This window comes from Dermacentor silvarum, chromosome 11, assembly GCF_013339745.2.
Source record: "Dermacentor silvarum isolate Dsil-2018 chromosome 11, BIME_Dsil_1.4, whole genome shotgun sequence".
NCBI lineage: Eukaryota > Metazoa > Arthropoda > Arachnida > Ixodida > Ixodidae > Dermacentor > Dermacentor silvarum.
In genome coordinates, this window is record NC_051164.1 from 20,118,466 (window position 1) to 20,143,912 (window position 25,447).

At 46.6% G+C, this 25,447-nt stretch overlaps 2 protein-coding genes across 6 annotated transcripts in view; both read right to left on the reverse strand.

The window, feature by feature from the left end:
* Nucleotides 1-11,506, reverse strand: part of LOC119432896 (PHD finger protein 13) — an 83,811-nt gene extending 72,305 nt beyond the window's left edge. Inside the window, exons 1-5 of one of the 2 annotated variants that reach the window (XM_037700049.2) lie at nt 11,356-11,506; nt 11,037-11,083; nt 10,662-10,851; nt 5,529-5,624; nt 3,104-3,536 (exon numbers count right to left, since the gene is read on the reverse strand). In XM_037700049.2, coding sequence (XP_037555977.1) covers nt 3,439-3,536; nt 5,529-5,624; nt 10,662-10,851; nt 11,037-11,083; nt 11,356-11,374 — 450 coding nt within the window. In that variant the 5' untranslated portion in view covers nt 11,375-11,506 and the 3' untranslated portion in view covers nt 3,104-3,438. Of the gene's footprint in view, nt 1-3,103; nt 3,537-5,528; nt 5,625-10,661; nt 10,852-11,036; nt 11,084-11,355 lie in introns of those variants that run through there. The other variant, XM_049659115.1, reaches the window with a different exon arrangement.
* The window catches only part of LOC119432886 (rho GTPase-activating protein 39), a 132,198-nt gene that overhangs the window by 55,852 nt on the left and 50,899 nt on the right, over nt 1-25,447 (reverse strand). The window lies entirely within an intron of this gene.

A 25,447-nucleotide genomic window follows, 5' to 3' on the forward strand; every position in this document is an offset into this window, starting at 1 on the left:
CACACACAGCTGAAAGAAATACAGTGGCGTCCACGACGCAGCAGACCTACGAGGGTGAAATATGATTCTGCGAAGTTGTGAAAGGCAACACTGCGTTGACGCCCTAATATCTAATGCTGACATAAGGTCACGAATCTGCCAAGACCTTCTCTAATAGCAGCTGGAAACATGCAACATCCAGATGGCTGATATTACTGCATGCAACTCAAACTGCAAAGCCTGATGTGCCAGATGTGAACAATTTTCTCTACAATGACATGCAGCGAGAGAACAACTCAGCATAGAATGTGCAGTATTTGTCAAAAACAATGAATCCAATGCATGCGTGAGTGCCGTTGATCCGACATTAAACAGTCCGCCTCCTGTTACAACTGCACAGCTCAAAAGCTTTAGGTCTGTATTTGCAAACTTCTCTTATGCAAACTGCAACTGGCCATCGGCAATGAGCGTGTCATTATCATGGTTGCCATCGCCAAAACGTCTGTCAGTGAGGGAAAGGCAAGCTCTCATCCTCAAACTCCAAATATTTCCATTGCCTGGAACTCCAAAGGAATAAGAAATCTGACCTGGGTTTACCTCCACTCAGACATGTAGCAGCTTTGTTACTTTGAGACAGGCTGTACATGAGAGAGTAACCGCCGTATTCATAAAGGACGCCTGGCATGAAAGTGCCCAGGACACTCATTGCGTTCCTCCACGCGTTCACGACAGGCGTAATCTAAATCAAGTGAAGAACGGGCTTCAAGTTAAGTATTTATGAATATGTAGGCAAGACTTGTGCAACTGCATTAATGCACGACTCCGAGTATACCAGAAATGTGGTGACACTGTAGGATCTGTATTTGTCCTCGCACGGAGTAAAAAAACTTCCTTTCTGTGTTTACAGTGGCAGTGTTTAAGCAGCAGATGGCTAACAACTAGGTAAATTGGTAGCTGTAGGAGCCTGGCCTCTACATTCACATAACAATATATTATCTGTATATTATTACGCATATATTAGCTGAACCCACAATTGGTGTTACGAACCAGTTTCCAACAAGACTCCCTGGAGGGAAATCGGGCACTAATTTCTACGGGAGCTACAGACATGGCAGTTCAGGCATCGTGGGAGTGAATCGTAGTGCGTGTTTGCCTTAACTATGTCCTTCTGGCTCCAAACAACTCTGCATATTAATCATGCCTATCAAAGTGTTGCTTAATAAATGCAACTATGTTCTGATTATGCATGTGCACATACTATTCTTATTGGTTTACGCATTAAGAAAAATCTGATCGCTCAGAAATTTAGGCCGATAAGAGCAGATAAATTGCAATAGATGAAGCCACAAGCACGAAGATTAGACGAATCTATGTACTGCTGATCATTCTCATAGTAGCTGGGCTATTATAGGGCCAGAATCCCTTCGAGTAATTTTAGTAGGAAACTCTGCGTCACAAACACGCTCGAAATAGACTCCCCGGGTTGGTTTAGTGTGGAAATGTGCATTAAGAGGAAGAATGCAAGGTTTGCTTGCTTTTGTGAGTCTCCACGTGTAAACTTACCCGTGTATTTATAAAAAATGTACCTCAACTTGAAGCCCATGCTTCACTTGGTCAAGATGTGAACGTGCCGAAGGAAAGGCAATGATCATCTTGGGCACGCTCACGCCAGGTGTCATCGCCGGTGTCAAGTTAGAGGTATATTTCTGAACACGTTAGTTACCACACTAAGTCACTGGGCGTACCGATAAAAGTGCAACTGTCAAAATCAAAAGCAGATGACAGCAGAGCCCCTGGATGGTACTCCCGTTCGGGTTGGAAGCATACTACATTGTTTCGACTAGAAATATCGCACAAGCAAGGAGGACGACGACAAGAGAGCACATGAAGTGGTGGTCTTTTCCATCTATACTCCATTTTATACTTGGCATGGCAATGCCACGAAATCTACGCAAGTATAGTACAGTCTAGTGTGGTCACAGAAGTGTCTCTCACATTTTGCAGTGCCCTTGTCTCTGATCTGCGACGCTTTAAACTACGGATAGCAACTTTATATTGAAACTACAATTGTGGACAAAAGGTTACGTCGAATTGGGCATTATTTGTGCAATTTTGCAGTTCCGGTATGCAAAGTAGTACCATGTTCTGGCCGCAAGCACTGCACTGTATCCACTGATGCCAAAATGTGTCACTCCACGCATTGGATGGTAAATAAGCACGAATCCGCAATGCCTTCCTTGTAATAGCAAAATATAAGACAATGTTCCATCGAATTACACGATGAGTGCCTGTATTTCTTTCATATGTGACGCACTACTTTTTGCGAAAATAAATGTGAGAAGTGAGATAGGTCTCTCTAGCCTCTGCTGCGTATGAAATGAAGTGTAGCTTATTCTGTGAAGAAGACAGTACAAACACACTACACATGCTCATAATGCGGGGAAGAGAGCTGGGCAACAGGCTTCGTCTCTCAGCGCACGTGCTATGTGTGTACAGAGTGTTCCAAAGATGGAAGCATCAGGCACGCACGACTCCTTCAGCTAGAGCATTAGCCGTTTCCCCTGAAATTCCACACACAGGTAGAATTTTTTGGTGGGTTTAGTTAAATACCATATTTGCGGTCATTATTTGCCTCGTTTCTGTTCACAAAAAACCTGAAGTGCGCGCAGCCTGTGGTGACACAAAAAAAAAAAAACATTTTGATGCAACGAAGCAAACAGCAACACCTCCGGTCACTGTTACGGCAAACATCAGACAACATTACCTGTGTGTGAAATTTTGGCACTAGCGAGCCAGCAGTTTAGCTCGAGTCATGTACACCTGACACTCTGTTCACGGAACACTAGGTACACTGTCAGCCTTCTTCGTAGGATAACTAAGTAAAAGCCTGTTTGTATCTTTTATCTTGTCGTCGCCCTCTTTGCTTTCGTCTAAGCTGGAAGCAAATGAGAGGCAAGCACTTGCTGAGCTACTCGCACGGAGTACACAGAGCCGCAGGTGGCGTTATCCCCACCGTAGGCCGGCCAGGGAAAGTGTGCGAGGATGCCAAACAGCCAAGCTCTTTATCTCAGCCACACACACTGGGTCACCACCCCCCCACACAGAAGGCCTGCCCCCGTGGGGGAGGCAAAGGAACGCGCCCGAGGCACACCGCGAGTCTGTACAGCGGTCACCGGGAGGCCCGAGCAGAAGACTAGAGTGCCGGCACGTGGCGGCGCACCCCCCCCAAATCCCGTGAGGTCCGCACCGTCACGCACACACACGGTCGTCGTCAACACTGTCACGTCGAGGGCCTTCGCCGCTGAGGCGGCGTCGTGCCGCCCGCACGTATCCGCTGCGAGCGCCTCGTCGTGTGCTTGGCCTCGCGACAGCGCTGGCAGGTGAACTCATCGGGAATGTTGTTGCGCCGAATCTTGGCGCACGACAGGTGGATCCAGGTGAGGCACTCGGAGCACTCAATCATGGGCCGCCGGCAAACGGCTTCAGGCAAAAGCAGGTGATCAGGTCGTGAGAGTCGTCGTCCGCCAGCGTGGTAACCTCGGACAAGGAGCCCCCTCCTGCGGCAAGCGACACAGATATCGCGGTCAGGGCTCTGCACTGCCCACTTACCACTTAATGAGGGGTTGAGCGTACAGGCATCCAAGACATGACAGCCCATGCCCCTAATGTGCTCAGCAACTATCCAATGAAAAAAAAAAAAAATATATATATATAATAATATATATATATACCTACTGAAGTGCATCCACGCTTCAGTTCTTGCATCCTACGGCACCTCTACCTGTTCAACCTCCTGGCTAGGCCAATTGGTACCACAATGAAAACGATACTGCCAAAGCATATTAGTTGAGAGCATGAGCTCCAAATCAAGCAAAAGCTTTGCAGTGGAAACACGAAAATGGACCACCATTGCCCCAGCACAGCCAGAGGAAAATACTCTCACTTCCTTACAGCAAAATGACTTGACAACACACCCAAAGAGGCGTGTGCAGCGGCCCGAGAATTGTGCGTACACGAGTACAATTTTGCACCTTCCTTGGAATGTGCGTGGTAAGGACAATCGGTGTGTGGCTCCTCAAGTTTCAGCCTAAAAATAGCTTAAGAGATGAGCCAGTTTACTGCATTGTGTTGCTCCGTGTGAAATGTGCGAAAAAAGATCCACACCAGTAATTTCCCAATTCCACACTTGCTTCATCTCGGCAAAGCCACTCGGTTACTACAGGGAAGGATTCATTTGCAAACAAAGCCATGCCTAAACAAGGTCACACAACCACACATTGCCATGCAGGGTACGAATGAAATTTTTAAAGGGAACAAAGGGAAGGGGCATTATTTGCTATTTCACATTGGTGCATAGAGCTCACATCTGCTAACAGCAAAATGCAGTTGCGTAGCCGGCGGTATCATCTGTGCCATCCGCTGATAACCACTGGTGCTATCGGTGAGAGCACAAGGGTGCACTGCACCAACTAGGTGCCCGAATTCGGCTCGTGTCCACCTTCACATAAACGAGAGTCACAACTCTTGTGTGCCTCAACCTCCTCGCTAGGCCAATCGACACCACAGTGCATTGATCCTGGGTCACAGGCACTCGTCGATGCAGACATCAACAGATCGCAAGCACCCTGCCATTGGTCGGCTTTCATGCCCCGAGGTCAAGCCAGCATTTGTGAAAACTACGACTCACAATGGGAAGGTGGTGCTAAGACAGAGGTGTTATTACAGTTCAGGCATATGCCACTGCTGATAGCACCATCGGCAGATGGCATTGCTGGCTACATGTTTGCATCCTGCTATTAGCAGATCTAAGCCGTGGGCCACCTCTCCAATGGGTTATGTAACATAGAAACCACTGGGAGGGGAAAGGAAACACCTGAATTGAAGGTGTAGGTGAAGAAAGCCTGCACGTGGACAAATTCTCGGAGTGCAGGAAGCTGTGAAGGTTAGGTTAGGTGATGTCTCCAAATAGATGATAAAAGCTTGCAACAAACCACGTATTTGCTCACACCTCCACATTGGCCATCAAGGCGGAATTTTTTCAAATTACGCTGGAGAATTTTCCCCGCATAATTGTCGCACCCCTTAACTTCGCATCTATTTTCCGCTGAAAAAAAAAAAAAAGTGTGAGCATTATGCGAGTAAACGCGGTATACTCTCACCATTGGCAGCCCCTACTCCCTTTCATCAGCTATTTAACGAAACCTGCAGCTCCTGTCTGTTGTCACTCCTGTAGGAGGAGCCGAGATGGCTCTGAAACACTGGGCACAACAAACAAGCTTTAGCTAGAGATGCCCATTCTATAAGGAGGCTGCATCTAACTGTGCTCGTTTTGGAATGCTTTTCATTCCCGTGCCACTAAGCCTTCAAGCTCTGCACGGCTCGTAAACAACAAACCCTGTAATGCCCCCTTTGTTTTTTCTCGCCAAGTGACAAGCCACATTCTCAACTTAAAAAAAAAAAAAAAATTTTTTTTTAAATGAAACATCTGAACGGACAACCGCCGCACAGGATGCACAGTGACAAAATATGGATCAGGCGCTCAAACTCACGCAAGCCGTCGGACTGCATTAACAGCACGTGGCTCATTGCGGGCTGCACAGTGGCACGTTCGGGTGGCGCGGCAGGGCAGCCCAAGGTTTTGCCAACTGAAACGGGGGGTGGGGCAAAGTGAGCACTCGTGAACCAGTTGACGGGAGCAGTTTGCTCCGGATCGAAGAATTCACATTCCACCGGTGGATCTGCGGAGGTTCGTGCATTTCAACGCTATGAACCAACACGCCTGGCATCGGAGCGCTTGCTCGTTCGTCACCGCAAATGCACAGTGCACTTCTGCCAGCCGAGCATACGAGATTAGTCTCGTCTAACTTAACACTTCATGGAAGCACCAGACCACAGCACTTTCCATGACGGCTGCGTTTATGTCAATGTGGCACTCGATTGACATACTCTTGCTTTTCTGTTTTATGATGGCTGTACTTTAGGCTGATGCAGACTTAATTATCATTTGAAGTAGTGACGCTGAAATCGCCATGGTGCCTCAGTAATTGCAAAAGAACGTAAGACTCCGCAGAAACCAAATGATGTTTCTGCAATAACTTGGCACGAAGCATTTTTGCTTTCCGCATATCAGATATGGATGTGCCAAACCAGAGCACTTGCTCGAGGGTTTCGCCAACTGCTGCAGATCCACCAGTGGAATACTATGCCTCGCCGGTCACTCGTTTGACCCTTCATGTAGACAAGCCACACATTCGTACAAACAGAACAGGCTGACATTCTGCAGTGCAGGCAACGAGGGATGCATTCAAACTCTCACTTCTCTGCATCTTGCCACATTTATCCTCACTACACAACCTTTGAAAAGTTGTTCACTAGCAGTAGGGTTCATCGGAGATCTGTCTTGCCTGCACTGAAACTGATGGCAAAGCCACCTCTCATGACATCATGCCTTGCAATAGTTGAATATCTGTAGCGCCTGTTCCCACTTGTCACTCAGTGCTCAAATCCTGAGACTGCATCTCAGTGTAAGAATGTGGCACAGCATGTAGACATGCTGGGCATTGCAGGGTTAACGAACGCTAAAGGTGGATATTAGGTTAAGTTAGGTGATTACACATCAGGGATAACAAAAGTCATGAGTCTGCTTGGGATTAGTAAATTGTTTATCAGTAAAGGAGGATACAATGCTTTCTAACAGTAAAAACAAAAAAAAAAAAAAAGGGGGGGGGGGGGGGACTCAATGAGCAAGTTGTGAGGATATTTCCCGCACAGAAAAATGTACTGTAACATGCCAAAATACTTGAAACCCTTGAACTAATGTTCACCATCAACACTGCATTTTATTTTAACAAGTTAGGCCTTCATTTTCTTTGCTAGTAATCAAACTTTTCCCACTAAATAAATGCAAAAATTGTTGAAAGAATACCTTACCACTCTGAAATGATTGTGTTGCTTTAGTGTTGCTTCAGTGTTGATACTGCACATCACTTACAATAAAAGGCAGAATGAAGAAGCGAGTGACAAATTTGCAAAAATTACACCAATTGCAAATTTACATCGCACAACATAGGAGATAGGTGCCATTATGCTTTGAAATATCTAAAATCTAAATACAGTCTGGGTCACGATTATGCTAAAAATATTGTTTACCGATTTAAAGAATCGTGAAGTTCAGCACGTTACAGGCAGAGAAATGTATGATCATCATGCAATGATTGTGGCTTCCTCATAGTGTCACATGTTTGTGATAACACATAGACGGGCCAACGAGACAAGTCATACTTAACATACTTGTTATTGTCTCATGAATGAAATGCCATAACTACGTCTGTTCTACCCAATTTGTATGTCATCACATTCCAGAAAACACAGCTAGCCCTGAAGTGAAGTATAAATGCACAACAAAATATAAACCGTGCATTGCATTCAGAGGCAACACTGCTGCCTTGTCTGTGATGACTCTCAGCATAGCTACTTTTTGGAATGAGGTAATGCAGGAAAGTAACTAAGGCAAAAAAAAAAAAAATTTAGATAAAAGGCTTTTACTAGAGTCGGACAATGAAGGACAAATACATGCCCAAAATTGCATTTGGTTGGAGAGTAGTCAATTCATTGCCCAGCTATGAACTACAACACTGATATTTCCCTGCACTGTATTTGCCATGGGACTAGTTCTGAGGTGACATGTACAGGGTTACAGAGTTGTGAAGGAAGATAAAAGTGTTGCTGTCAAGATGGCTGGCTTTGGTGCTGCTGCATTCAACAACAAAATGCATGCCACTGATTGGTAGACCACAACACAGCATAGGCAACAAGTCCTATCATAAAGGCTATGGGAATCTGAAGATGGCGTTAAGAAAGCAGACCAATCTAAAATAATGGTGTGTTTCAATTGAGTTCACAATGTTTCATACCGAAATACCGCTGCCGCCGTAGTGTGTCAACTCCCCCCCCCTTGACAGGAGAGTTTATCTTTCAGCTGCCTCGGAGACTTCAGAATTTCTCAATTCGAAACTTGTTTGAATTCTGCGCAGTTACGTCCGCGAGACTGTCCTTAAAAAGTATCCAAATGTACAAATTAAGAATTGCATCACTAAACACATATGGCCTGGGGTTTCTTTGAAAGGAACCTGAAAGCTGTGCTCATCCTTTGCTATGGAATCGCAGGAAGCCTGTGTTACTTGGCATCTACATCTTTGTCCCATCTGGCAATCACCCAAGGTCATCCAAATATGGACAGCATGCACACTTAATGCATTTCATTACTCGATGGAAACTTGGATATCAATGGCTGTGTCTAATGTGTGCCTTTTTAAGTGTCCCATGGCAGCTTCACAATTTATAGCCAAAAGCAGTCATTATGCGGCCATGTGTTTGCATGAATAAATGACTGCATTACAGGTACAGCAGCATTCTCTACTGCTCGAACAAGAGCTGCCCTTCTCACATTGCGTAGCAATTGTTCATACATGAATCACTAAGTCAGGCACATCCAGTATGTGCTTATAGCTGTGCGGTGAATACATAGCCCTAGCACAAGCGAGACGCGACGTTTAGCGCAAAGTCACACAGATTGCGCTGTCATGCAACATGGAATATTTCCGTGATGCAAGGTTGCACGGTAACGAGAACACGTGAATGCACTTTCTTGGGATCAAAAGAATAGCAAGGCAAACAAACCGTGCTGATGTGGCTTCTTTAACCTCTCGTAAATGTGCTAGGTCATGCATAGTACATTTTCACGTCTTGGGATTCCTTAACATGCATAAAAACTTAGTACATAAGTGCAGCTGCACTCAACCGTTGCTGGAAAGTGGTCGCAGCACCTATTACACAGCTGCACCGATGCAACATCCAATAAGCCACTAATTCCTGGCTAATTAAGCATTGCAGAATGCCACGAACAGTTTTTTTTTTTGTATTTGGTGCATCGTGACCAGTTCCAAAGAACTTATCCTGGGAAAAAGGAGCACTAGATAAACGCTCAAAAACAATGTTGAAGAATGTAAGGACAACATGCATAAATGTGCACGAGCGCTAAGGTAAACCACGTCCAATTGAAAGCAAGCAGTATCCCTGTTCTTGCGAGTCTTTAATTGTATTCTCAAACAACTACACTCAGCAGTATGTGGAAAAAGCTGTGTTGCTTTAATGTCACTTTGTCTGGGCGGTATGGACAAAGTGCAGAGTAAAGAACCAGCAACATTATAGCAGCTTCTGAAAGATACAACCTATATAATGTCAACTGACCAGATGTACAGGGCAGATGGATGCATTCATAGTAAAGATGTCTGCTTGATTAAGAGCAGCGTGAGAGCCATAGAGAAGGAACAAGCAACATTAATAGTAAAGAGCATGCGCAAAAAGACAGCTAACCTGCCTTCTTGCATGCTTTTCAACATGCACAAACTCGGAACACAACTTGCACAGTGCACATTCCAAACTCAATTCAATGCAGGGGCATGCTTTAGACACGTCCGTCACTGACATTCAGAGAGGCCATAATGAAGACTGATTGTTTAGCAGTAACCACAACTTGTTAGGCCATCTAGCAATGTAGCATGTTGCGTCTTCTCTAGGCAATAAGAAATGCTGTGCATAGGCTGACAACTTGACCAAATGACATAAGGACTGTAGGCTCACAGTATACAAAGGCAAACTTGCCGGCTCGCAAACCCTGCTGTAGCTTGACAGCGATGCACTGAGACCCGATGCATATGCACTTTGGCTTGAGTAGCGGTGTTAGAACATCTCCTACTCCGTTTCTCCAACTATCCACCACCAAAAGTGGTCAGTCGACACAATTCTAACCTCCTCTCTGGTTTCGGATTACGACTGAGCACCTCACGAGAGCGGCTGCGGTGCAGCCGTCAGCGCCAGGCTTCTGCTGTCAAACTGAGGACTCCTCTTACACTGGAAAGTATTTCAGGCGGCCACTACACCTTCTCATCTACCAGGTTACGCGAGCTCCGACTTCTAGACGTCCAACATGGCCTGCACAGATGTGGTGGTCATCTGCAGAACCGTCATTCAGCACAAGCCCGAAACCAACGCAATGCAGTGCGCCTGGCCCGTGACAGACTTACGTGCACGAGTCGTTGACGCCTCGCATGCAATACTGTGCAGTGCATTTGAACATGTCGCCGTTTGCGCTCTATTTTGTCCCCGCTGCAGTGCGACAGTTCACGGGCTGGGGAAGCGACGATTCGAAACGGTGGGTGAACGCGTGCAGGCACCGAGCACAAAGTGACTTTCCAGCTTCAAATACGTCCTCACCGTACGTTGCAAGTGCGACCAAGGTATGCGAGCGTCTTGGGCGACTCCTTCTAGCGATGTTTCGGCGCCAACTGTGGCTCGATGCGGCATTAACCTAGCGGCGGCCAGTCACCAGGCGTACGCGCGTTAGTAGTTTAGCAACCGCCAAAGGCTGCGGGAAAAAACCGCAGCAGTGTAAATCCAGCCGTGGCCTGCCGCATCGGCCACGAATCGAAAAGTGCGGCGCAGATACCGCGCCCAAGCCACGAAAGTTCGTGCCGCCATTGAAACCCGAGGACGGCCGACGGACTTTGTGCGACGCTGGCTGGCGTATGTGGGCCTCGAACACAGGGAAAAACTGCTCGGGGCACGCATTGGGCGCATTCGATCGGCATCAAGTGTCGGCGACACACGCAAGGGCCTCTCACCTTGCTCGCTGTCTTCTTGCTTGACGCTGTCGACGCTGTCCGCCGAGCTGTCGGAAGGGCTGACCGCGTCTTTCTCTTGAAGTTCCTCCTGCTTGATGCTCTCGTAGTTCTCGTACTCGAGGATGAACTTGCAGAACGAGATGAAGTCCTCGGAAGTCCGCTGGCGCTTTCGCGGAGGCTCGCCATCGGCCTGCGCAACAACAACGAACGGCGGTGAGCAGCAGCGTTGGCTATGGTGGCCGAGTGCACGATCACGGTCCGCCCGATCCCGCTGGCCTATACATGGCGTCGGCGGAGAACGTCACCGCAGCGTTCGGGCCCGTGACCGCCCGCTGGGCCAGCCAAAAGAGGCGGCACTTTTCGAGCAGCACTCACCGTCGACGAAGTGAAGCACTCGCTCCTGAATAAAAGTGTCTTGGTGCCTGCGAGACGAGAAGACACGGGGGTAAGAAATCGGGGTCATCGTGACAGCAGTCAAGAGGTCCCGGCTGCCGGCTGCCAGACAAGACATTCTGACAGCCGTCGAGGGCCACCGGCACGCGATGTCGGTCTCGCGAGAGACGTCGAAGGCCCTAAAACACAGTCGGCCGGGCGGCAGGGCCCAGTGGAAACTGCCCATCGCCGTACCTCTCACCGAATGGGGGGGGCTATACCTCCAAAGTTTTTTTGCCAGCCAGCGTCGACAGACACCTACCATTCACGTCTCCTTCCATGCTCGTCGGATGCACGCTGGGTGGTCGGAAACGATCATTACATTATCGTCGAGGGGCTCGACCAGACTACGGAAACTTTTCGCCGATTGGGAACGCAGATCACTCGCCGCAGCAGCCAGACGATTTCCCGGCATTCCTCGTTGCTCGGGCAAGCTCACTAGCGCCTCTCGACGGGGGGGTGGCCGGCCGATTAGCCATTTCGAGCCGCTGCACACCGTTCCCCGTAGAATGGAATCTCCCGAGATTCCGTAATGATACCGGATCGCATGTCGAGTGTGTGTATAAACCGCACTACGTACTTCATACGCTTCGTTCCATGGTTTGCTTGTTTGATGCTCGCTCTTCGATGCTACCCAGTGCCCTGTTGCTTGTGCCGCGGCGTATTTTGCCTCGCGTGCTCCTTACAAGCCATTGCCGCCTTGTTGCTACGCGATCGGCGTATGAGGAAAACTTGCAACCATTGAGTTTAGCAGAGCGTTGTTTCCGCGGTACGTTAGTAACGGCACGCGCTGCACCTTCTGCGTCCAACTACAGCCTGAAAACTGACGGTACCAACCTTTTTCTTTTTTTTTCGCATTGTTCAGCATGCCAAGGCAGGGTGTGTCGAAATGAGTCATCAAAAGTTTGTTTGCACGGTCAAAATTACTTCACATTCGCGTTACCTTGCGGTATTTCGAAGTCCACTGAAGTAACTGGTTCAAGTACGTGCCACCGTATTCCACACCGCACAGGCAGTGCTTTGCAGACTCTCTTTATTGTCACTAAAACAACTGTACATTTTATTGACGTCGTGGAATAAATACATACATTGATGAATTGCCATTGCCAGAGTATTTAAGCAGGCTCTCTCTAATAACAGCGTGTATACCATCAGAATGATGATGCCACACAATGCAAAAGCCCCCTGTTTTCCCTATATGACAAAAAAAAAAAAAGTACAATCTAAAAATGCAAATGTGAAGACACAACAAGACTAGAACTTTACTCGAGGGGGCAGAAAGGCAGCAGAGCATCCGTTCACTAAGTGACCAGGCCGCTAAGTCACTACTACGAGCTACGCCGAACAAACTTGGCACAGTCAACCCTCACGGGTCCTGCGAACATTGGTGGCGCATGGGTTTGCCACACTTGTAGATGAAATGAATGATTCCGCCATTCACAGGCACAGCAGCATGCAGACGTTGCATTACTCGCAAGCAATGCCTGTCTGCAAAACCGGCATCTTAACTAATCCCAATGCGGTGTTTTGAGGGAACTGCCTTCCACCCACTCGTCGCTGGATACCAGGGATTCGAGAATGGCAGCGCATATCGGGAATGGAGGCAGAATGCAGTTGTGGTAAAGCGAACACTTTTTGGTCTTTTGTAATCGTGCTACCGAAAACATTACTATTACAACTCAACATTTGCAGCTACGTGTAAGCTCGTCTGCACAAAAAGCGACAACAATACATTCCGTAGCCTTGTACAAAGCCTGTATACACATAGGGGATCAGGTGCCTCCTTTAATTTGATCTCTGTTCGCTGTATGCAGTACTAGAAGCTGTAAAACGGCACTTCGTCTGCTAGCATATGTCTACAGCAGCTTCCTGCTGCTGAATAAGTGCAGTAAACTAAATTGACACACTTCTAACTGGTGAAACGGGTATCACGCGAGTGTTGCTCAAAGCATTAAAGCCTGCGTTTTTTTGCGCATCACTGCCACTGAATTGGGAAGGTAGTAGAGAGCAGTTCCCACAAAACACTCGGCATCCGGCTCTGCAAATAAGCAGATGCGGTAACACAATTGCAAAGCGCCACTTTCAACAAATGAGACGTGCTCCTCCCCCAACAGTCTTTCACACTAATATACATCCTCCTTGCTTGCAGACACTCGTCGTAGATGACAACAAAGATCAAATGTGCAAAGAAAAGTTTCAATGTAGATGACGACCAAAATGGTGGAAAACACATCTGGCGTCCCGTTAGTTGTTCGACGTGGCATACACTGATCAGAACCGTTCCCAGTTTGATGGGAACTTGCGTGGGTGGCAGCTGAAACGAGGGCTAAGGCCCTGACTTTCACAACAGTCTCTTCCCTGGCAACACGAAAACCACGCATCCCGATCAAGACATGAATATGCAGGTATCCAGAAGAGTCAATGTGACATATTCTATGAAAGTTTCATCTTCTCACTGATGCTTTAAAAGTCAGTTGGTAAACACAAAAATACATCATAGTTCAAGGGCAGCATGCACAGAACGCTCAATGAACCCACTGTTAAAAAAATACAGCAACAATAGCAACCTGTTGACAATTGGTATGGATAGATAATAGAATAGAATCAATGTACTACCTACTTTGGCCTAGGTTTTGTTGCATGTCACACTCGAGTAATCTCACTAACTGAACGCACTGCAGCAAAAGCAATGAGTTGCATCAGCCAATGAGAAAAGACGACCAGAAGGGCTCCTACGCTGTCCATGCCTGATCAAACAATTCCGACTGAAGGATTAGTACCGCTGAATGAGCAAGCCCTTCCACCTCGCTGCTTTAAAAACAAAACAGCCAGCTCTCGTTACCGATTAGCCGACACAAACCCAAGCCTTCCCTACACTGCATGGAGTTGGCAGGACAGAGAATAACGCAGTTCTTTGAAGTCACCAGTGGAGATGCACGCCTTGGCACTATACACACACTTAGTGCCCGGTGCAACGCTGTTAGGAGGCACGGAGTTGGATGCATTGTCTTCAGACAGCACTGGTGCATTTGCCAGTTTCTTAGATGGCGCTGACCATTGCAATACAGCATTTAACCTCTGACATACCGCTGTGCATAACGGGAATGTCAAGAGTTGTTCTGCACCACTGTTTACAGACTGTCATTCTTCACACGGGCATTGAGCTAGCGTCCGTCGCAACAACTGTGTGTTCAGCAAACCAAGTTTGCTTAAAACGATCACCACAACAGGAACGGTTCAAAAGATTAAAAACTTTCTCCTCCATCATTGGTGGCATTCTAATTCGCCAGACTCCTCTGCTTGCACATCCATAACAGCTTTGGAGGCTCATTTTTTTTTTTTTCAAATGATGCGTAATTGCACAACTACATTAGAACAGACATGGGTGAGCGTGGCAGGGAAAAGCGTATGGGAGCATCACGCGAGTTCACAGCATTGCCTCGTGGCACAAAAGTCAATTGAGCGCAGCAATGGCAGGCAGCGACTTCGGCACCGTGCGATAGCTCGGTCAACCCAGAACCAGTACGAACACCACGTTTCAACATGTATGCGCACACTGCAAGTAATAGCAGTGCCAGCAGTGACACAATCGTAGCGCCGGAGTGGCAAGAACATTGCCTTTTATCTGCCCAGCATTAGGAATTTGCAAGTTTGTAAACATTAGGCTGAACCTCGCATAAGAACTTTTGTAACATCATGAAAAGTCAGTGGGCTGTCTGCTTGTGGGAAGTATTCCTGAATGACAAGAGCTGAGGCAGTACAGATGCGAGAACGTGAGCTAACCATTTCTGAAAATTTCTCCACTTGAAACTACCTTAAAACGTGAAGGGACACACCAGCTATGAATGGTTGACATCTTCAGTAACTCGTCAGCTCCAGGCTATGTCAAAGTGTGAGAATAGAGGGGTGTTTCTTAAGCAACTCCTCATTGCAGATGTCGCTGAGGGGCATTAATAAGTGCAGTATAACACCCTTCCTGTGAGCCAAGTACGCTTCAGTGAGGTGCCACATTCAGTGGCTCCGGTCTAGTAATATTATAAATGTGCACTTTCAACGTTTACTTTCAATGCACTGCAATGGAGGAGTGCTCTTCAAGGATCTCTTTATTGCAGGTATCATTACCTCATTGAGGAGCGTTACTAAAGGGGCTGTGGTACTGCCGTCTGCTCCCTGAAGTCGAGAAAGCATGTGATGAGGAAGAAGGCTTAAGAATGCAAGTGTAACTGTTAGCAATAGGTCTGCGATAAATGCCAGTCATGGCAGCCGCATTGGGGAGTGCTCTGTGAAACTGATCTTGAAAAGAGTGCGATGGTGTCATGTCTCAAAGCAATCACTTCGGATTCGTTACTCCCTGAAAAAAGGGAAAGATGGCACCTTGGTTTCAAGACTCAGCGTTTGACACTCAATAATGTGGCATTAAAATTCTAAAGTGTGAAGGCACCCTTCTTTATCGCTAAGTGCCGATGGCTGACATGAAGCTATTGCCACAAACAAGTGACATCATGCCTTGGTGATGCACTGCCCACAGCCAAGATCTGTGATTTAGTTCAGCATGTGAACCCATCGTTAAGGCACCACAAAGCCCTAAGTCACTTAAGCTTAAGTTTCATGCAATCAACAATAAAATTAAGCCCAAAAGCACAGGTCTTTTCAGAAGGAAGAGGTGTGTAGAGTTTTGAGTACAATGTTAACATTTGGATAATGAAACTTTGGTTGTTCTTGACTGAACCCATTTTTCCTCCTGGGCTGAGTGGATAACTTCTTACTGCTTGCTGGAAGCCATACTTCTATATTGCAGAGGCAAGGCTCGTCACTACCATTGTTCCGAGCATTCTGTGTCTTATAGGCTTGACTCATCCAATAATTGCAGTGTGGTGAAACAGATGGTGATAAAAAAAGCATTAACAAGTGAGTGGTGATCTGCAGCCAGGAGCGGTATTCTTGGTCACTCACTTTCGAGGATACAAATGATTTCACAAAATTTTCTCTGACGCAGCGCCGGACACAAGCAATAGTGGTCCTGGCACCGTGCGTCAACTCACGTGAAATCTCGCAAAGGCAACTGCATCCCCAAAAGAGTTCAACCGAGAATACAGTCCCAGCTGTCATTAAGCGCACCTGGTTCCAACTTATCTTAAAAGGTGGTGCCGCAAATAGGTATAATGTGTGTTCCGCAGGTGTGTATGCAATGCTGTTAAGTAACAAGTTTCACATCCGAAATACACACGCAAGAAATTTGGGATCAAACGATCCTGGGCAGTTCTTCAAGCTATTGATGCAGAAGGCTGTTTAACTTTGGTTTGAAATGCTTCAAATAACTGAACACTTAAAATTTAAGTAACATCAAAAAACACTGCATGAGAGAACAATGCACGCCAAGGCTGCACAGCTATTACTAACAATAGTAGAAGAAAAAATGTAAAGTAGCACATAAGTGGAAGGGCATAAGTGTGCAGCATTCTTTCGGGGCACAAACTAAAGTGCATAGTGTCCATGCACGAGCACTGAAATTCATGTACAGTCAACTTGTGTTAATTAAAACTCTTAAAATAACACATCCTTTCGTTTGAGTCATCAGAAGTTGAATAATGCACGGTCCAAGAAACAGAATTCTGAATTACTATCCAACAGATATTCAGGTCTGTGGACTGGAGCAAGTATACAAATGAATGCACAACCTGGGGTCTGCCAATGCCCCAACAATAGTAAAACTGTACCGCTGGCACCAACTTGTAAGGTAGCACCTTGCTACGTGTACAGAAGTATGAATATAGAACGTTGACACATTCTAATAACCATGCTTCATGACCCATTCTCTCATTGGGCATTTTTTGTTGTCAAAGCCCAAAAGCTTTAAATTGAAAGCCTTTGTTCGAATAGTTCAAACTGCATTGAAAACAAGTGGGCACACCAGAATTTTTGACATTAGGTTGAACTAACCAGAATTCTGAGCTATCAATGTTTGAATTATCACAAGCTGACTGTATCAATTTGACCTGGGCCCAAATGACTCAAGTAGACAGCATTAGAAGTGAATTGAGTGTCACAATGATAGGCCTAGGCAAATGCTACACTCTTGTCAGCACACAACACATGTGAGCACAAACAGAAACAAGGCTACTACACGCACATGTAAGTAAGCGAAAGAAACGAACAAAAATAAGCTGCACCCACAGTAAGCTTTGCAAAAAAATTTCTGACTCCTAAAGGCAGTGAAAATTGACTTAGGTAAGTACTGAACAGGCTCCACAAGCACCAATATTTAACACAGACAGCAACGAAACGAGGCAGTCTCATGAATGACACACCGCGAAATGCAGACCAAAACCGTAAAAGAAAGGTTGGTCAAGCACAGGATAAAATGCTTCGATGTACAAAAAAGAAAAAAAAAAAAGTGGACGACTGCCCATTTTAAAAGCGAGCAGAGAACAATCAAGCATCCATGCCATGCAACGAGAGAAAGCAATGATGAGGCAGATGAAAAGGCGCTGTAAAAGGCCTCATGAGCTAAGAACAAGAGGAATAAGCCAGAAGGTGCAAGGTCAAAAATGTGCGCAAACGGAACTGTGCGTATGTTGTGCAATAATATGAACACAAACAGCGGTAAACCGTGAAACCAAAACATAAAACTTATGAATCGGATGAAGAAAGTGCTGCACTAGTATCTTCAGCAGTGTAAAGCAAAGTAAGTAATGACACGGCAATCCGACATAGCACACAGCGTGTCTGAGAGGGGGCCGCTCCAACTGTCCAACCTGCCGAGACGACCTGGTGGGTCCTGACAGAACCCGATGGTGTTTGTTGTGGAAACTTGTTAGATGCAGTTGTGGGTATGATGGTCACATGTCAGAATGCACGCGAAATTGTATCGTGTGTCTTGTGCTTTACAGCGATGAATGCAATGTCCAAGGCGCAGTTCCGGGTCATCTGTCACTGTTTACCGAAAACATTTCTGACAAATGAGATAAGATGACAGAAAAGGAATGCCTTCAATGATGGGATGTGTGGAGAGGCCAGAAGAAAGCGTTACTGATGGTCTGGTATTCCATGTGGGAGTTAAAGGGACACTGAAGGGACACGCTCTATCAGTTTTCAGCGGTAACCGATTCTCTCAAATCCTTATCTGCATAGTGATTATCAGTGGAAAAAGCCAAACTTTACTACCTTTTTTCCCAAATTTTGTACCCAAACAAGCCATCAGCGGTGTCAGTATGAGATCGCAAATCTGACTTTTTTCATTCGTTTCGTCCATTCTTGCGCAACAAGAGTTCTTGAGTGATGGTGCTTAATGTCCTGAAGAAACACTAGGACTGTGAGAGGGACGTAGTGGGGGGCTGTGGATTAGTTTCGAACTATCCGATGTTCTTCAACATGCACCTAAACCTAAGCACGCAAGCATTTTCATATTCCGCCCCCCGTCATAACTCTGACGCCGTGGCCGGGCATTGAGCCTGCAACTTGGTGCTCAGCAGCAGAATGCCCAGTCGCTGAACCGCAGCAGATAAATGTTCTTGACGTCGCCAGGTTGAGTCATTGTGTACTGTCAAGTGCAATTTAGTCCTTGCTTTTTTTTTTAAATCCTCTATATACCCTTATCTATTCCAAGTAGTCGCCATCAGAATTTGTGCGATAGTGGGGGGAAATGTCAAAGTGGCATCGTTGTCCACATTTTTTGTTAGTGCGCGTCTCCTGGCTTACCAAGCCTCGGTTCAGAAGTGAAGCTGACCCTTATCTCTTCAGGCGCAAACTAATTCTGGCCGACGCCAAATTTCGTTTCGCCTGCCTCTTGCACCTTCACAATCATTAAAAGCGTACTGCAGCACAAGACATTAGGAATTTTCATTGCTTCAGTGAGTTTGTCAAGTTTACAAAATGTGTAGTACTCCATACATGAATCCTCTTGCAGAAACACTGGATATCACAATGTCAACCATTTCATGTCTAGCATACTTGGAAAGCATTTTAAAAAACATGCCTGACGTACAACATTGTCAGAAAGGAAGTGAACCGACTACGTGATTACATACCGGCATTGAGCAACCACCAAGACGTCTGGTCTTCTAAGTTCTTTCGCAAAAACAGCTTGCACATATTATTCAAATTTAGAGCAGAGGTCCAATCAGAAGTGTCCCAAGATGTATACGACACATTTTACGCTAAATATTTTTGCCGGCACTCTTACTTTTGATGCACTACCTTGGCACGTACAACTGTACGCACAGTGCCTGACGGGGATATAGTACTCCAATAGTGTACCCTCCCAATCTTGGTTAGATGAATACATCTCTCCAGTTACTCCAATAGTGTACCCTCCCAATCTAGGTTAGCTGAATACATCTCTCCAGTGCCCCTTTAAAAGATGGGAAGAGATGGGTAATGACAGGAAAGGGTAAGAGAAAGATGACAGTGACAATGGCCATACTACAATGTGTGTCGGTGGTTTCTGCCTATGTGCGTCAAACTGCTTCGCAGACTGGGAGGTGTCGGAGCAAGATGAATATGATGAATGCGGTTTTTAAATGCATCAGTGCATTTTGTTGTAATGAAAAAAAAATACATATATATAAAATGAATGGGATAGTGCCATTAAGCTATTTGGCCCACTGCAGCCACACTATCAATTACACCCGGAAAAAGGATGGCTGCTCTCAACATCGGAACACTGTGTCCAGTGCAGTGCAATGATTAATTTCATTCGAATGTATCCAACTCGTTCTTACCATGTCAAAAAGGTCAATCTCAACCAGTAAGGCCATGCTCAAGTCACCAGCAAAAGGGTGGTGGGTAGGTGAAGAAACAACGGCACGGAGTTGAAACTCAAATAGTCCAGAATTTCTATTAAGCTCGCTCATAGCGACATCTACTTTAACACGTCTGAAGGAAGGAGAGGATATACAAATTACGTTCACGATTTGATGCTTTCTTGTGTCCCGGTGTGAACTTGGTCCGTTGTGAGTAAAAAAAATGAGGGAAATGGGAACAAGTGGTTTGCTGGGAAGTTTTGGCGCCCTCGAGCAGAAGAGTGCTGCATACAACTAAGGCTGTGAATGCCTCGGTCTGCAGCCTGATGCCTGCACCAGATGTGAAACTGCAGCCATGTGTCCCTGTTATGGAAACATGATATATGTCATGCGCATGGTCACATGACACGTCACATGCTTTCCAGTTGATTTTTAAGCTTGCTAGCCCATCCTGGCCCATTTTTTCCATTTCATTTCGCACCCCCACTGCAGACTCTATAGTCTGTAACTTGAACATGCGAGTTGTACTCGTGTCCTGTTGCTATTTGTGGATTCTGTCCTGGACCTGCTGCTGCCTTTTTAAGACAACGGATCCAAACAACAGTGCGTGAATGTAATAGGCCACGAATGAAAGAGTTGTGAAACTGAAGGAAAATAAATTCCAAGTGCATATGCTCGCTCAAAGAAACAAAATGCATCAAGCTGTCCAGCACAAAACAATGAAGCACACGCTGTAGAGGGAACATGGAAGACAGCATGTGGCACTACATTTCTCACTTTAAACCAACATTGCACGACTGTACAGGCAATGCACAGCTTTTCTGGGACAGTTTGCTTCGAAAAGAGAGTTCATCCACCGCTGCTAACCATTCTACCAGTAATTGCCAAGTAAAGAAGTCGAGCTGGCCAAGATGAACAACCCACAAGCCTCCACACAGATGAGACACTGTGTGAACAAGTGTGCTGCCCTCTGCCTTCTCTGAACTGCGCCCAAGGATTGCACAAGCCCCGGTCACCGTGACGAAAGGTAAGCATTACGAGGGTTGAACGAACAAGAGCTCTGCTATGACAAGCAAACGCAGTCGTCTCTACGATCCATTTGCGAGTGAATTCACCGGACTAAACAACAATCCAAGTGTGGCCAATCAAGAGGACGCATGGCGTAGGCACAATCCAACGCTTGCTGCACTTTGGAGAAAATAATGATAATGTAGGTGCGGTGATAATCTGTAAGAATTACCCACCACGTATGCTCAGACTGGAACCCACCATTCCTTTCAGCGCACCGGGTACTGTAACGCAGCAAAAGCTATGAGTCGCTCAGAGGCTCGTAAGTAATTCGTGAGTCATGGTCTGGGACTACAAGTCGCGTCGAATACTGAAAGTTTTGGCCAGATGATGTGAGGCAGTATTGAGTAACTAACAAGACCGTTTTACAGCCAACAAATGCTGCAATGTTACTACAATGTTAAAATGGAGCTAATTTAGGTCAGAGTAGCAAGCTAGTGGAGTAACGTTTTTCTACGACCCTTTAACCCTATGCTTGACGCCGGTTATTTAGCTTGATAATAGCAACACGAAAAGAAGTTATGCTGAGTAACTCCTTGTTGTTTACAAGCTCATTTTTGTCCTGGCTGCCTCGCGATTGGCTAAACGGCGTCTGCAAGGCAGTTCAAAGCCAATCGAGTACAGGGGAGGAACAACTCGTAAACATGGCCCACGATTGCAGCAACAAAACGTGAAGCCATGTTATCAACAAGGTTCAAAGCATATGCCAACGTGCACTGGGGAAAACGAAAAATGGATGTTGGCAAGCTTGTCATTGGAGGTGTCACGCAGAAGTCACACCCGACAGATTGCAAGCCATTTGGCATCACAAGTGGCAGCTTGTGAGTCAAATCGGCGCGTTTGTCAATTGCCAGGCGCACATCATATACAGAACTAACCGTCTGACCCGACTTCTAACTCGTTCTTGTGAATCCAGTGTCAACACTAGCAGAAGAAGCCAGCGTCGCACGTTGAGCGTTTGCGACCTGGTGGCCCAAACACCCCCGGCAACAGCGGTCGATAAACCCCGTGCACTTCAAGAGCACGTCGGCCGAGTCGTACGAGAAAGACCAGCAAAGGCAGGCGGCACAAAAAGTCTGAGGCAGCCACCAGCACTTGTTCCACGGCATTGCAAAACGACAATGCACCAACAACTGATGACAACTGCAGCTGCGTTGCTGAAGTGACGAGAATAATAATGATAATGATATTAACAGTAACAAATGTATCTCGCATAACAAAGTAACGTGCAGGCTGCAATGAAACGCCCAAGTCAAGGGGCACCAGATCGCTTTCATGCAACCAGGAACAGTTACGCAGCTTGCTCGCTGCATGCTTTTGCACCTCAAGTTCGTCCAAACATAGATGTTACATTAATACATACTGGGAGTTCTAACTTGCTCAAAATAATGCTAGTTTCCTCGAGACTAGCAGAGGCTGAGAAGCTTCGGTGAGACACTTTCTCCGTCGTCTGTTCGATACTTGACCCTACCCGAGAGAGTACAGAGGTTGAGTTTAAATGAATCGGCACAAAAAACCACTGCCCTACTCTGCTGGCAATTGGTGGCAGTCGGCAAGGCCGAGCTTGCAAACGCTCCCAACAAGACTTTGTTCGGCTCTTCTCCTACTGCCATGCTATCACATCCATGGCCTCCGTGCTTCTTCGAGCTGCTCAGGCTTTCACTGCGCATCTTGTCTTTCGTCACAATGAAGAACGCGAACTAGCCGTCCGTCTGCTGATGCAGCGCTGCTTGGAGCAGCTAAGGTCAGCGTAAATCAGCGGAGGTCATAGGACGCCCTCCATGAAACTAGTGTCCAGCGTCTGAATGAGCGTCCGCACAAACGCCATCTCCTTCGCGGGTGTTGTTCGAAGATGACCGCGGGTCGTCCGACGTGCAGCGTAGGCAGTTGGGTGCCATCACCATGGCCAGATTGCTGGCGTCCATCTTGGTAAGTGCAGCATTTTCAGGGGCAGCAAAAACCTGCAAAGCAAGGTATTCGGGACTTAGGCTGCCTTATCCACTCACAACCCGAGTCACAACTCGTGGCATCAATATGTTCCAAGCCCAACCCATGAGAAGAAATTACATTCTTTGGAATGATATGTCGAATTTAGAACAGATCCCCCATTTGAAAATTCAAACTACATGTAACTAGCTCTTGGAATGCTGCAGCCACATACTCCTGCATTTTGCAGCAGCTTTCAGTAAGTAGTACAGTAGACTTCCATTAATTCGACTCCGGTTGTTAACTTGATCCTGGCCAAAGGTCCTGCCGTGCGCCCATGCTTTCCTATGGTTCGAAACATTCATTATTTCGATCCTAAAACCGGCCTTACTGGACAATTCGAACTTGACCAGTCAGCATGCATGCGGCTGAGCCCTATGGTTTACCCAGTAAGCGAACGCTTTAATGGCAGCATCTGTCACGGCAGAGCTTAGGGGACAGTCTCTCTAGTCTAAAACGCCTATTTGTGGCCTGCCACAGGAACATTTTCGAGCAATAATCGTAGCGCACGATATCTGGTTGCAGTATTTTCCTGATTCTGTAAACTGCCTGCACGGTGCAATTGGACACAATACCAAAACTTCCTTTGCAGTTTCAATGCTTTACCACATAACACATATGTATTTCGGTGAAGCTGACTTTTAAATACCATGCGGCGAAGTTGACTTAGGAAACTGGCCACATTGTGCAACGCATTAGATCCTTGCCCATTTTTCTCGCTAAAAAATCGGGTGCGCGTTAGATTTCTACTTTTGTTTAGGAGCTTGAATGTCATTTCTACGTTAGTTTTCTACTCCGGACACATGGAAAGTGGGTTTGCGTTTGATTCGGTAGCCTGTAGAAACTGAAAAGACTGCCAAATGAATCAGCGATGTGTTCTTGTTTTTTTTTTGTTTTAACAGGGAAGCTGTTTAAGCCAGCCGTAATTTGTGGTGCGTAGCAAGACACTACCAAGAAAGAAAATAAATTTTCTTGCCGAGGCGGGATTCAAACCCGCGTACCCCTGGTCCCAAAGCGAGTGTCGTAACCACTAGGCTATAGAGACAAGCTTGCAGAACGTGCATTTATGCGAACCATATGATTGCGTTCGAGCGTTGTCGTCCACAGCTGGCGCATTCGTACGCTCGTGCTCTGCGAGGTGAAGAGGTTTTGCGTGCTATGAAAGCAAGAGAGACGTATTCATGGAGGGGGTCTTCCGGAACGAAGTGTTGGCATTGAAACGCGGTGTCGGTGTTGCGAGCTGTGCTATGCAACACGCAGTGACGGCCGTAAGTCCGAGACGCGCGAAAAGAAATTATCATGATCATGAGTAATAAGATGAAAAGTTTGCGCGCACTTCCGGAAAATTCTGGGCTACCATCGCCCAGCTTCGCTATTTCAAGCGTTGCGCAGCCGAGTGAAAGGATAAGCATTTTTTGTTTTTTGTTTTTGCATCTTGTTTAATTTGCCCCACCACATCATTCGAGCACTTCGTCGGTCCCGTCAAGGTTGATTTACCAGAATTCGATTCTGGTAAAGTAAGAAAGAAAGCCCATAAGTGATAAGGGTAAGGGTTCAAGTGGTAAACAGAAAGGTGTTTATAAGCGTGCACAGTACCTGCAGGAACCGGATGAGATAGGCGAGGACAGCGCTGGTTTAGCTCGGGCATGCGCCGAACCAGTGCCAGCACCACTTGGGGCTCGCCACAGCAGTCGACGACACTCCTGGTAGAGGGCAGCCGGTATGAGCGGGTCGTGCAGCTCTCGGTACCACAACTTGAGCAGTGACGCCGGCACGTGCGGGTCGCCACCGCTGTACAGTCCACGTTTGCCACTCATCCAGCCGCACCTTTAGTGCATTGACCTGCATGCAGGGTGATCAACGTCTGGGTGCTCAGTGCTTCGATCAACAGCATCCCTGCTATAACGTAACCACTCATAGTGCAGGGCCGGATATATTAAAAATTTATTTCTGTAACCCGCTTCTCACCCTAATGCCAGAAAACATTAGAGAGGGTAGTGGGTTATAGAAGAAACAACAGAGGGAAAATAAAATGCGGGATTATACATGTCATTTGCTAATTACAGTAGAACCTTATTGATATGATCCCGTTTCGTACAATTTCAAGGGTGCCGATGCTATCGGCACTACGAGAACACAAAAAACTATCCAATAAAGTTACACTTTTTTTGCGGTTAATGTGTTCCCAAAAAACAATCTCCGGCACCAACGTTCAGTACATCGCCAAACTGCAATCGCAATGATAAGTTTTCCAGCTGCAAGATCCCATGTGAACAAGAAACGAGAAGAAACATGCGATTGAAGAGCAGTAGGCGCTCACCACAACAGCTTCCTGCAGCACTTGCAAGCCTGCGTCACATGAAAATGCCTTTCCTCTTCCAATACCAGCAAATCTCCTCGCGGGTCGTCGCATGCCGCATTCAGACCTATCGCCATCAACCCTATGCATCTTCACCTATCTATGTCGCAGCGCCTGTGGCGTAGTGTCGTTGGAAGCGTACTGCGCACTTTTAATAGGCAGTAACCCAAACGCACTGCCGTTCCCTGCTGCGGACGGCG